Source organism: Carettochelys insculpta, chromosome 23, assembly GCF_033958435.1.
Source record: "Carettochelys insculpta isolate YL-2023 chromosome 23, ASM3395843v1, whole genome shotgun sequence".
In the NCBI taxonomy this organism is placed as follows: domain Eukaryota; kingdom Metazoa; phylum Chordata; order Testudines; family Carettochelyidae; genus Carettochelys; species Carettochelys insculpta.
The window spans coordinates 2,893,499-2,907,667 of NC_134159.1; the positions used below are offsets into that span (position 1 = coordinate 2,893,499).

At 49.5% G+C, this 14,169-nt stretch overlaps 1 protein-coding gene across 2 annotated transcripts in view; it reads right to left on the bottom strand.

Moving 5' to 3' along the window:
* LOC142001060 (uncharacterized) overlaps positions 1-14,169 on the bottom strand; it is a 117,139-nt gene that overhangs the window by 3,411 nt on the left and 99,559 nt on the right. Inside the window, exon 3 of one of the 2 annotated variants that reach the window (XM_074975913.1) lies at positions 5,969-6,022. The exons of the other annotated variant lie outside the window; for it this stretch is intronic. Coding sequence (XP_074832014.1) covers positions 5,969-6,022 — 54 coding nt within the window. The remainder of the gene's footprint in view (positions 1-5,968; positions 6,023-14,169) is intronic. 2 annotated transcript variants of the gene reach the window in all.

Consider the following 14,169-nt stretch of genomic DNA (forward strand, 5'->3'; position numbering starts at 1 on the left):
TTAGCCATGTGAATGTGCTGTATTCGCTGCAAGCCATAAGTGTTATTGTTGATTTTATCAGTTTGGTTTTCTGTTGTATTTTGGGTTCCTGCCTATCTCAGATTTTGTGCTATGTGTCCAGTTCTGCTGGGGCAGTCTGAGTTCTTATAGAATCTCAGAAGTGATTGGAAGAGTCTTATGGGCCAGCTCCCTGTTGTGACATTGCAGGCAGCTGATATATTGAAGAAATGTCATCACATCCCAAAGTACCAAAGTCTGAGCATGATGCTGCTTTGTGTCCAACACGATGAACTTTCTTTGAGGCTCGCAGAATTTTTCTGCCAAGAAGGCTCTGGATAAGAACTGCCCATGGCTCCGTGGGCACTCCTGAGTGGCACTTAGCGTTTAATCCATCAAATGATAGAAAATAGGTTCTTCTTTTCTGTCACCCTTTGCGTGTGAGGTTTATGCCACGATTTAGTCCAAGCCCCAATGTTTGCCTGCTCATTGACAGGAGTAACAATGAGAATTTCTGAATACACTTCTATGGTGCGATGCATCTTGCAGAGTACCAAAAGAACTTTTCAGGAAGCATTTTTCTATAGCCCAAAGGCTCTTTCTTCCCTCTGGACGTGGACACCTATGTGAGTTGATGGATAGGTGAGAATATCATGCATAGATAGAGACCCAAGACAATATGGTAAAGAGGCTGGGCCATGTCTCTTTGTGTCTGGGCTCTTCCATCTGTCTTCCTGAGACAGTGGATTGATTGGTGGCAGCCCCCTTTGAATGCCTGAAAACAATGACTCAGATGAGCAAGGGGCAGGTCTCCGCCCTTGGCTAGCAGTGATTGGCGTTTTAGTGGGAATGAAACAATGAACTTTTTCAGATATTTTCTTTTAATTTCCCAGTGGTTTCCGCTCCTGAGAAACAGCTCCTGGGTCCAATGGAAGAGCTTGTCTCAACGGTCAGGGTGGCTGTTAGCTCCAGGGCTGCGAATTCTGGCATAAAGTCTAAACTGGGCAGGGAGCTCAATGTGTGGTCGTTGGGAATGCCGGCTAGGGATGCCCCAAAACTCCAGACTTTTGCGCTAGATCTTCAGCTGGGGTAAAGCTGCAGAGTGCCATTGACTTCCTTGCCTTTGGCATTACTAGAGCAACGTCAGTTGGCATCAGCTGAGAATCTGGATATTTAAACAAGTACAAGCTTTCTGCTTTCATATGTCGTCTGCCCTCTCTTCCTGTCACTCTCTGCACCGACCTGCTCTCTCTCTCTTGTCCATTTCCCTGCACTCTCCCCTTTCACGTTTGCTGATATGGCATCAGACTGGACACCCTAAGCCATCGAGTGCAGGAGACTTCTCTCATGTGCTCCATTGTCACGTAACCCCATTCAAAAAGTCCTCCAGCTCCATTTTAAACCAGTGATATTATCTGCCCTCACTCCTCCTTTGGGAAGCTGTTCCAGTGCCCGTCTTCTCTGATGGTTAGATACCTTCACGTCAAGTCCAGCTCAAATTTATCCCAAGCTAGGCTATCCCCATTTGTCCTGTGCCAGAATTGTTCTTTATCTTAAATAGCTCTTCACCCTGCCTGGTGTTCACACCTACTGTATTTATAGAGAGCAGCCAGAGACTCTCTCCACTTGCATCCTGCTAGGCTGCACAAACCAGGCTCTTTTAGTCATTGTCTAAGATAAGCTCTTCAGTCATCTGAATTCATCTTTGTGGAACGTGGGTGACCAGAACTGTGCGCAGCATTCCACGCAAGGTCTCACCAGCGTCTTGCACAATGGCATGAATGCCTCTCAATCTCTACTGGAAATAACTGAGATGCTCCTTTGACTCTCCTTTCTGTGTCTCTGTCTCTTTTCAGAGTCTTAGCCCTCTCTTTGTTTGGCCCACTGTGTTTTACAATCAAAGAAGCAGAGAGCAGGGTCGGTAGAGACCTGAGAACGTCATCTACTTCTACAGCGGGACCAACCCCAACCCATCCCAGCCAGAACTTTATCAAGCCTGGCCTTAAAGCCTCTAGGGATAATCTTGCTCTGTCCCTCTCCATCTGCTGCACTAGCTGGGGGATTCAGTACTTTCCTCTGTTTTTCACCCTGTTTTGTGACAGCTGAGCTCCTCTGAATCATAGAATCCTAGTGCTGGAAGGGACCTCAGGAGGTCATCGAGTCCAGCCCCCTGCCTGAAGCAGGATCAACTCCAACTAAATCATCCCAGCTAGGACTTTGTCAAGCTGGGACTTAAAAACCTCTAGGGATGGAGAATCCACCACCGCTCTAGGCAACACATTCCAGTGCTTCACCACCCTCCTGGTGAAGTAGTTTTTCCTAATATCCAACCTACACCTCTCCCTCTGTAACTTCAGACCATTGCTCCTTGTTCTGCCATCTGTCACCACTGAGAACAGTTTCTCTCCAACCTCTTTAGAGCCCCCTTCAGGAAACTGAAGGCTGCTTTCAAATCGCCCCTCAGGCTACGTCTACACGTGCACCCAACTTCGAAATAGCTTATTTCGATGTTGCGACATCGAAATAGGCTATTTCAATGAATAACGTCTACACGTCCTCCAGGGCTGGCAACGTCGATGTTCAACTTCGACGTTGCTCAGCCCAACATCGAAATAGGCACAGCGAGGGAACGTCTACACGCCAAAGTAGCACACATCGAAATAAGGGAGCCAGGCACAGCTGCAGACAGGGTCACGGGGCGGACTCAACAGCAAGTCGCTCCCTTAAAGGGCCCCTCCCAGACACACTTTCATTAAACAGTGAAAGATACACAGAGCCAACAACTAGTTGCAGACCCTGTATATGCAGCACGGACCCCCAGCTGCAGCAGCAGCAGCCAGAAGCCCTGGGCTAAGGGCTGCTGCCCACGGTGACCACAGAGCCCCGCAAGGGCTGGAGAGAGAGTATCTCTCAACCCCCCAGCTGATGGCCGCCATGGAGGACCCCGCTATTTCGATGTTGCGGGAGGCGGATCGTCTACACGTCCCTACTTCGATGTTGAACGTCGAAGTAGGGCGCTATTCCCATCCCCTCATGGGGTTAGCGACTTCGACGTCTCGCCGCCTAACGTCGATTTCAACTTCGAAATAGCGCCCAACACGTGTAGACGTGACGGGTGCTATTTCGAAGTTACTGCCGCTACTTCGAAGTAGCGTGCACGTGTAGACGCAGCTTCAGTCTCCTCTTCTGCGAATTAAACAAGCCCAAATTCTTCAGCCTCTCCTTACAGGTCATGTGCTCCAGACCCTTAATCATTTTTGTTGCCCTCTTGCACCTGGCTGAGTGGAAATGCCAAACTGAGTGAGGCTCCTGCCTCATTGGGCCAGCTCCCATCACAGTCAGGATAAGCTTTCTGCTGATGGAATTCTCACTTCTCATCTGCTGAGGCCTAAATGCATGAGTGGCACTCTCTCCTTTAGAGAGGGAACAGAAAGGAGGGACATGATACAGGTATGTGAAGCCAGGGTGGTAAGTAAGGGTGCCTTCAGGGCCCCTAACTGGCTTGCTTGTATTAAAAGAAGTATGGGCCATTCCATGGACCTGAAAGGCATCAAATGTGAAACCGATGAATGTAAATTATCTGACACAAGCCACACTGAACCTGTAGAACTCACCAACACAAAATCTCACTGTGGCCAAGAGCTTCGCTGGATACAAAAAGCAAACCGACCATTTAACAAGAACATCTGCAGTTATACTTGACAGGATAGAAAATATATCAGGGCTGTAAACCCTCCTGTTTTAGGACCTGAGCTGCCAAATGAGGGTTGGAAGGCACTTCCTTTGGGGGCAGATTGTTTCCTAAGGACCTAGTTCAGGGTTCCTGCCCCTTCCTCTGAAGCAGCTGGTCTTAGCGTTGTCTGAAGCAGGATTCTGGGCTAGACGGGCACCTGGACTTACCAAGAGGGATAGCTCCCACAGCTGTGTGCTCTCAGCTTGTCACCCGAGCCCATACTGCTAACGACATGAAGGCTTATGAAGGGCAATGAGGTTTGCTTGGGCTCTAGGCACCTCTGCTCCATCACTATTTTGCACGACTGTCCTCAGTGGCAAGGAAACTGGGGGCATGGCTTCTTCTCTCCTAGGGGAGTGAGGAAATGAGACCACCTTCTGTGCGCAAGCCCCACAAGGGTCCCACCTCTCTCTCTCTCTGCTCCTTCCTGCTGAGCCAGCAAGAGAGGAGAAAATCCCAGTCCATAGCATGTCGAATTTTCACAGGCCGACATGTTCGTGTGGGGGGTTCCCCTCCCCCCAAAGCCACTGCTGCGTGTAAGTGTTTTATTGTTTGCCTGGTGAGGTGTGAATGAAGTAATGGGCCTTCTCTATCACTTCATCCGTCTCTGGCTGACAGCGCTGCTTAGACACATTGTGCTGTTCTGTATAAAGCCTGTCACCCTGCCATCTCCGAACAGGCAGCTTCCTCTGGGAAAGTGTAATCAAGCCCTCCTGGGCACTCAGCTAGTGCTGTCTGCGGCTCATAAATCACAGCCGCTTTCCTGGAAAGCCAAGAGAGGAGACAGACAGACTGACATACGTACACACAGCCCCGGAGCTATGCTCCAGGAGCAGCTCTCCTTCGGTTCAGGATGCGGGACCACAGTGCAGGACAGGCCGCCGGGAAACACACTGGAGAATGCTAGCTCACTGGGTTGAGGACTTCCATCCCCTCCATGGCGATTCTGGCCCAGCCAAGCGCTGGGTTCCTGTGAACTGGGCTCTTTGCCAAGGGGAAACTGTCATGGTTGGGGTGAGACCCTGGGCAGGGCTGAGGGAACCAAAGCAAGGCAGAGATGCTGGAGTGATGCCATCACATGTGCCATCACATGGCACAGCTCCACACCCGGCTAGGACCTGGCTCCCCCACTGATTCAGTGGGGACAGCATCCTCCAGTATCATCAGCACCACTTCCTGGGATGTCCTCTGAGGAAACCCACTCAGGAAGTGGCCAGCCTGACCCTGCCAAGATCCCAGCATGCATCAGGAACCCCAGGATGACATCATGGCATAGGCGCATGGATTGCCAGGCAGGGAAATGCTGGGTTCTTTGGTCTCTTCAGGCCTTCATCTGTCCTCCTTGTTCCGTACAGATGGGAAATCCCTCCCCCATGGAACGCTGCAGGTGCTGGTGCACCCAAGAAACGGACATGCCCATGGTCGTAATTTGGGAGTCCCCGCTTCCCAGCCAGTGCCTGGCCCCAATGACTCTGCTGTGGCCCAGGCTGGGTCTGAAAATCACATCAGCACAGCTCACTTGTCAGGGCTGTGCAAAAATGCACCCCTGGCCAAGAACCTGGCTGTGTCGACACTGCGACATTGATGGCAAAGGCCTTCTGTTCACACACCTAACACTGTCCAGCTAAAACCTTCTGTCAGTGTGGTCCGCATCGCCATCAGGGCTGTGCTGGCAGAGCTGTCCAGCACAGTGTCCAGCATGTAGAGATACATCAGTCATCAGCTTGCACGGGCAGAGGGAAGCCCAAAGCAGTGTACTTGGGAACAGACGAAGGCCTTCTTCTCTGGCTCTTGGCAGAGGGCCCTAGCAAGTTCCTGGCTGTGAAGGGCCTTGTGAGGTCACTGGACTCTGTTGGTAGCTGGGTTGGGCCCTGGGTGCTGGTACCCGGACATCAGACTCAGGTTCAGGCCTTGAATACTAAACCTCAGATTCTGGACCATATCAGATGCAAGCACCAGCCCCTCGCCCTGAACCAGCACCACCCCAAGCCCTGCACACTGGGTCTCACCAGGAAAACTGAGGAGCCTGGTACGGCCAAGCCCAAATGTTCAAACATCACCAGTCAGGCTCACCAAAACTCCCAAGATTAGCTTTAAAATAGTGAGAATCTACAAAAAGAATTTGGGGGGGGGTCTTTTGATTTGCCTTTTGAGCCTCATGTGGTGCTGGGGTGCACTGGGTTGGGGGGAATGTCACATTTTGAAGCTTTCTCCACAGCCACGAGGGCTAAAACTTACTTTTTCTTTAAGGAAGGCTGAAATCATCACAGAGCCACTTGACTCCAGCAGCTGCTGCTTAAAGGAAAACAGTGATTATCATGAGACTCATCACAAAAACCATGAGGGTCGGCAAACCCGTAATTGTTATGGGGAAAAAGGTTCTCTTTGACACACCGCTGGCAGGGCCATCCCTAGAGGGCACACAGCCTGGGGCAACTCCCCATCTGCCTCAGGCAGCAGCCCACCTCGCCTCTTCCTGCCCCTGCTTTCTCCCCACCCCTGCTCCCTGCCTTCCCCTAAGGCCTTTCCCTGCTCCCTGTTCAACCCACCTTTTCCCATCCCATCTCAGCCCCCACCTGCCCTTATTGCACCCCTACCCCAGTGCCCCCTCTCCCAAGAGCCACAAACTGGGGGCTTGGCACAGGGCAGCAGCAGGGGTTGGCAGGACCTGTGGGAACTCAAGTGACCTGGCTGGGAGATGGGTCATTCCACTTCCCTGCCAGGAGGAGTGTGGGAGGCCTGAATGCTGCTGCTACTCCACACCAGGCTACCCAGTAGTCTCTGAGGCTGCCCTGGGCTCCGCAGGTCAACCTTGATATGGGGACTGTCCTGTCCAGAGGATGGTTTGGAGCAGCTGCCACAGGTTCCTCCAAAGCATAGGGCCTGGGGTGGCCACCTGAAACCTTCCTAGGAACAGGACAGCTTTGACCAATTGGATCCGTGGTAGGCAGGCAGATCCCCTGCCCTTTCCCCTCCCTACAGCCATTCAATCAACATGCCACAAGAAGAGCTGCTGTGTGAACTTTGCAGCAGAAGAACAATACAGAAGGCTTTTCATCATCCACCTGGGTCTAAACAGCATGTCAGGAAGCAGGCAGACTGCTCCCATTAACAACCCATAACATCAGGAGTCACTCAGTGCCCTGACGGGGCCTCTCCAGGGATTACCAGGCTTCATTTATTTTAGGGATGATACTAGACCAGCTTCAATGAACGTCCAAGAGCCCAGGTCTAGTGGGAGGCTTAGGGTATGTCTCGTCTGCAGCATTATCGACGACTTAATCAGTAGAGTGATGGTGATTGAGAAATGATCAGGAGATTAGAGAGGCTAGTAAAATAAAAACCTCAGTAATAATGGGGCATTTCAGCTATCCTCATTTTGCCTGGGCACGTTACCTCAGGACAGGACGCAGAGATAAAGATGCTTGGCACCTTAAATGACTGCTTCTTGGAGCAGCTAAACTTGGAACCCACAGGAGGGGAGGCAGTTCTTCATTTAGTCCTAAACGGAGCACAGGATCTGGTCCAAGACGTGAATATAGCTGGACTGCTTGATAATAGTGACCATAAAGCAATTAAATTTAGCACTCCTGTAGCTGAGAAAGCATGACAGTATCCCAATACTGTGGCATTTAAATTTAGCAAGGGGAATTACTAGAAAAGAGCAGGTTAGTTAAAGAGAAATTAAAAGGGTCAATGCCAAAAGTGAAATCCCTGCAAGCTGCATGGAAACTTTTCAAAGACACCATAATAGAGGCTCAACTTAATTGAAAAAACAAAACAAACAAAAAACTGTCAGAGAACCAAAAAGTGCCACCATGAGTAAACAACCAAGTAAAAGAAGGAATGAAAGAAAAAAAGGCACCATTTAAAAAGCAGAAATTAAATCCTAGTGAGGAAAATAAAAAGGAGCATAAACTCTGGGAAATGAAGCACAAAAATATAATTAGGAAGGCCAAAAAAGAAAAGAACAGCTAGCCAAAGACTTAAAAAGTAGGAGCAAGAAATGTAAGTACATCAGGAGCTGGAAGCCTGCTAAACAACCAGTGGGTTGGACCGTTGAGATGCTAAAGGAACAAACAATGATAATAGGGCTAGTGCAGAGAAACTAAACAAAATCTTTGCATCAGTCTTCATGGGCTGAGGATATGAGGGAAATTTCCAAACCTGAGCCCTTCTTTTTAGGGGACAAATCTGGGGAACTGTCTCAGATTGAGGTTTCATTAGAGGATGTTTTGGAACAAACTGATAAACTAAACAGTAATAAGTTATTAGGGACAAAAGGCATTCACCTGAGAATTCTGAAGGAACTGTAATCTGTAACCCATCACTTAAATCATCTTCTGTACCAAATGACTGGAAGATAACTAATGCGATGTCAGTTTTTAAAAAGGGTGGCAGAGGTGATCCTGGCAATTATAGGTCAGAAAGATTGACTTCAGTACCGGGCAAACTGGTTCAAACAACAGCAAAGAACAGAACTGTCAGACACACAGATAAACTTAACTTGGTGAGGAACAGTCAACTTTATTTTATTTTTTTTGTTACAGAGTTATCTTGCCTCATGTTAGGGGGTCAACAAAGACATGGACAAGGGGGATCTGATGAATATAGTGTACTTAGATTTTCTGAAAGCTTTTGCAAGAGACTCTTAAGCAAAATTAGCTGTCGTGGGATAAGATATGGAAGGTCCTTGCATGTATTGGTAACTGGTTAAAAGATAAGAAACAAAGGCTAGGAGTAAATGGCCAATTTTCATAATGAAGAGAGGTAACTAGTGTTGCCTCCCTGGGCTCTGTAAAGGGATCAGTTCTATTCAACATAGTCATAAACCAATCTGGAAAGAGAGGTAGACAGTGAAGTGGCAATATCTGCAGATGATACAGAGTTACTCAAGATAGTTAAGACCCAGGCAGACTACAAACATGCAGGCATCTGATGAAGTGGGTCTTTGCCCACGAAAGCTTATGCTCCAAAGAGCTGTTAGTCAGTTAGATGTCACAGGACTTCTCATTGAACCAGATATGTAATGAGGTGGAGTGGCTGTCCACTGACCTGGTGGGGGAACCCCTCCCTGTGCCCTGGTGTGCTGAGCCTATGGCCCCAACAGGTCCACAGGCCCACAGCAGGTACTGGTCTGTGGCCAAGGTGCTGAGGTGAAGTTCTGAAGACCAGGAGCTGTTTCAAAGTCATGCGCTCCCGTCTATGAAACGCAGGGGAGACCTTGCTCCAGGATCGCTGACTGGGAGGTGGAACTATTCCACACTGTGATGACGGAGCTCCGGCTACTGACAGAGAGGCAAGTGGGCGGCTCAGTGTGTCCAAGAAATACAAGAGGACATTGTGCCTCATTTTGTGGCCGGTTGATATTAAACTGGAGCATGCGGCATTAACCTGGGATTACGAGAAGAATAACGATCAGCTGTCCAGGCCTGTCATCCCTCAACGTGACAGGTGCTTAAAGAATTCGCCTTATGATCCTGGAAGCTCAGTCGAGACCCAACAGGGAACGAGGGGTGACTTGAACACACACTTACCCGAGGAGGCTGTCAGGAGAGGAGCCAGTGAAAGGAAGTGAGCCCAGGCCCCGGATCCCCAGCTTGATTCAGGAAGCCATCAGCATGATATGCAGCCCTCATTAACGGGGACAAAACAGAAGAGAATTCAAACATGCCTTTGGCTTTGCTGAATTCAAACTTTACCCAAGCTGTCCGGGTGGACAGGTCCCCCAAGGACCCACCCCCGGCTTCGCACTGGCTCTGATTTATAAGGTCCTTTTGGACATGTTAAATATAGTATTAAGTGTAATAAATGTAGATCACTTTCCTAAATAGTCCATGATATATGCCTAAAACCCTTCCCTGTAGGCCAGGCTCATAAATCCTCTGTGCAGAGCTGTCGCAGGGGGCACATTTGTAAAGGCCCGTTGTAGAGTTAATGGCCAGGGAAGGGAGCAGTGAGCGTGTGAGGGATCAGAAAAGAAAAGCACTGTGGAGGATGGGCGGAAGGGGGAATGCAGCAGGAGTGGGGCATGGAGGGAGCTTTTCTGAAGCTTGGCCCCACATCGGGGCCTGACACCCATCCTCGTCTCTCTCAAGGGAAAGGGAACGGACGCTGTTCAGTGGGCTGGGACACAGCACAGCTAATCTGTGGGAGCAAAGTGGTTCTATCTGGGCCAGTCACCCCCACTGCTCTGAGGACACCCCTCATGCTAGCCAGTCTCTGTGGGGCAACCAGGCTGGCCTCATGAGCTCAGAGGGGAGGGAGTCACTTTGGAGAGTGTCAATTAAACCAGAGGTATGTCTGGGGGTTTGCAGCTGCATGAAATCTGCCCTCCGCTGGTTTTACCCAAGAGATAAAAGGGAGCTGGATGAGGGAGGAAGGACCCACCACTGCCTGACATAATGTGATGGGAGTAGAACTGTGTGTATTGTGCGTTGGGGAGGGGCAGATTCCAGGGGAAAGATGGTTCAGACTTGCACCTCTTAGTGTTGGGAAAATTAACAGTGACATCTTAAACCAGCCGCCACTCAGCAGTCAGCCATCATTGCAAATCACAGGTTGTGTATTTGAAAGTCAAACCCTTGTGATGATAAGTGACACCAAGTTCCAGCCAGGCTAAGAGCCGGGACTGGCCTCACTCGACGCTGGCAGGACTCACAATCTTATATCTTAGGGCCACAGCACTGTAGGACTGGAACGGACCTCATGAGCTCATCCATCCAATCCCCTGCACTTATGGCAGGACCACGTATTCTAAAGACCAGTGGTTCTCAACCAGCGGTACACAAACCCCTGGGGTACTCAAACGCCTTCCAGAGGGTACATCAACTCATTTAACTATGTGACTAGCTGTACAACATAAAAAGCACGAGCAAAGGCAGTACCAACTAAAATACCATGCGGGCAATGACTTTTGTAACTGCTTTCAATATACGCTGAAAAGAAAGGGCATTTCTTATGCTCCAATTGATTTATTTTGTAATGATATGGTAAAAATAAGAATGTAAGTTATTATTCAGTAACCAGGTGCTGTGGTACTTGTATAGCTTTATGTACAGTTTTGTAAGCACGTAGCTTAAGTGAAGTGAAATTTGGTGGGACTCAAGACAAATCAAACTCCTGAAGGGAGAACAGCAGTCTGGAAAGGTGGAGAGCCACTGAGCTAGCCCACCCCACATAGGCATTTGTCTAAAATTCTTAAAAATATCCAGTGATAGATACTCCACAACCTCCCTAGGCAATTTGCTCCAGTGATCAGCCACCCTGACAGTTAGAACATTTTTCGTAATGTTCAACCTAAATCCTTCTTGCTGCAGTTTAAGCCCATCACTTCCTGTTCAATCCTCAGAGGTTAACAAGAACAATTTTTCTGCCTCTTTCTTGTAACAATCTCTTATGCAGTAAAAAAGTGTGATCAAGCCCCGCTCAGTTTTCTCCTTCCCAGACTAAACAAATCCAGTTTTTTCAATCTTCCCTCATAGCTCATGTTCCCTAGACCTTTAATCCTTTTAATTGCTCTTCTCTGGACTTTCTCTACATCTTTCGTGAAATGTGGCACCCAGAACTGGACACAGTGGGCCAGAGGAGGTTGTATCAGCACGGAGTAGAGTGGAGTCCTTGTAGCCAAGAAGGCTAATGGCATATTGGGCTGCATTAGGAGGAGCATTTTGGGCAGATCTAGAGAAGTGGTTCTTTCCCTTTATTCAGCACTGGTGAAGCCACATCTGGAATACTGCATCCAGTTTTGGGCCCCCCAGTACGAAAAGGATGTGGATGTGCTGGAGCAGGTTCAGTGGAGGGCAACAGGAATGATTAAAGGGCTGGAGCTCATGACCTATGAGGGATTTGGGCTTATTTAGTTTACAGAAGAGAAGACTGAGGTGTGATTTAACAGAGCCTCCAACTTCCTGAAGGGGAGCTCTAAAGAGGATGGAGAGAAACTGTTCTCTGTGGTGACAGATGGCAGAACAAGGGGTAATGGCCTGACATTACAAAAGGAGAGGAGTAGGCTGGATATTAGGAAAAACTACTTCCCCAGGCGGGTGGTGAAGCACTGGAATGCGTTGCCTACAGAGGTGGTGGAATCTCCATCCCTAGAGGTTTTTAAGTCCCAGCTTGACAAGGTCCTGGCTGGGATGACTTAATTGGGGTTAATCCTGCTTTAGGCAGGGGGCTGGATTAGATGAACCTCCTGAGGTTCCTTCCAGCCCTGTGATACTATAATTCTATGAATTACTTCTTGTGTTTTGCTTACAACACTCCTCCTACATAATACAGGCATGGGCAACCCCTTATAGTAAGTGGGCTGTGTGAGTGACCTTCCTATGCATTGGTGGGCTGCAGCAGCCCATGGCCCAGTGGAGCTCCACCGGTGGCCCAGTAGGCCCCCAGCTGCCCTCCGCATCCTACACCTCTTGCACACCAAGGAACCAGAGCCCCACACTTACCTGCTGCTCCATCTCAGCACTTTTGGAGCATGCAAATCACGTGACTTACACTCTATCTCCACTTCTCCCCCTCCCTCCCTGATTTGCAGCATCCCAGCCCTGGGAGAGTGGGGAAGGAGCAGGGACCGAGCGAGAATCAGGTGATCTGCAGCTCTGGAAGACTTGGTAGAGACGGGGGGCTGAGGAAGTGTAGAGCTCTGGTGCCTGGTGTGTGGGAGGCACATGGGAGAGGGGAACAGCCAGCAGGTCTGCGGGTTGCCCACCACTGATCAGGTCAACAGGGAGAAAAAGGGGAAGTTGCCCCTTTGAAGTGTCTCGGTCAGCTGCTTGCTGCACCACATGGCTGGGGGAACGGAGGGCCAACTAAAGGCTGATTGTCCTTGGCCCTGCCCCATCCACCCTTGGCCCCAGGGCACAAAGCTGAGCCCCTTCCACTTTGTGCCAAGGCCTGAGAGGCTGTCGGCCCTATTGCCACTGGGTCAATACATACCAGAATGGCGTTGGCTTTTTTTGACTCTTCTCTAGCCTGTGGCCCTTTATGATCCCCAAATCCCTTCCCCCGCTGCTCCGAGGCACTCATTTCCCATGCCGTACATATTCAGCTGATGGGGCCTTCCTAAGTGGAGCACTTTGCACTTGTCCTCATTGAATTTTACCCTATTTACTTCAGACCAATGATTTAAACAAGACTGAAAATGCCCTTCCGTGTTTGCAGCAGCCAAGCTGGCAGGTCCTGCTTGCCGTCCCATCTCCCTTTCCCTTCCCCACCTGCTTCATGGTGATCCAGCTTGGCAGGATCTTGAGAGATCCCCACACATTAGTTTTGTTCTCAGATCTGAGTTGTTGCCATCTCTCTGGTGCAGTGCCTGCATTGCAGGCCATTGGTAGCATTTAATCCTGTGTCCTTTAACTCTGCTTAGAGCAGGTCTAGGTGCCATGGCTGTTAACACACCAGAGGCCACCCAACACCCAACTGGACTAGCGTTTTCGTGGTGATGACCATCCAGGGAAGCTGCAGTGTGGCTAGGCCACTGTGGGGAGCAGGCAGTGTCTGGAAGGTCTTTGGGCTGCCCAGATACACTCCTCACTCACAGGTGGTTTCTCTCCCATTGTGCCTGTCTCTCTCTCCTGGTCACAGCCCACCAAACAGCAGCAGCTGTCGGGGTTGCAAGTGGGACACACAGTGAGGCCTGCATAACCCCCTTCACTGCTTCGTCCACATTGCCCACCCAGAAACAAAACCCTCATCTCTTGGGATGTTTGAGGGGGGCTGTGATGATGAGGAGTGATCTCCCTCCCTGATAGACAGGGAGGGCACCACAACCAGCCCCTGGTGGGCAGAACCAGGACACCCGTGGCTGCCTCCCCAGAAGCAGAGGGGTGGGACATGAACAGGAAATATAAAAGGCAGGAACGCCAGGTCAGCAGAAGGAGAACTGCAGTAACCCTTAGAAGACATTTAGGGGGAAATTAAAACTAAATAACAGCACAGAACACTGACAGCCACGACAGGTGGCTGGAAACAAACTTTAGGGGACTGCAGGAAACTTGGCCACACCCAGGAGAGGTCTGGCTAACTAAAATTATGCTGGATTATGGATGCTGCCTGTCGAGAGTGTTCCATATTAGAGCGGTTCAACCGATATGTCATAATGTCTCTTCATTGCCTTTTTTCCCAAAGTGAGACGTTGCAATTTTTTTTTCTCTCCACATATGGAAATTGTCTCAAACCCTTAGTCATTCTAGTTGCCCGTCTCTATACCTTTTCCAGCAGTAATATATATTTTTGGCTAAGTAGTGGCATTATGATATTTTCAGTCTTACTATCTATCATTTTCCTAATGGCTCCTCACATTCTGTTCACTTTTTTTACTGCTGCTTCGCTCAGAGTAGATGTTTTCAGGGAACTAGCCACAATGACTTCAAGATCTTTCTCGAGTGGATGCAGCTAATTTGGACCCCACAGGCTTAGGTCTGCAAAACATTGAT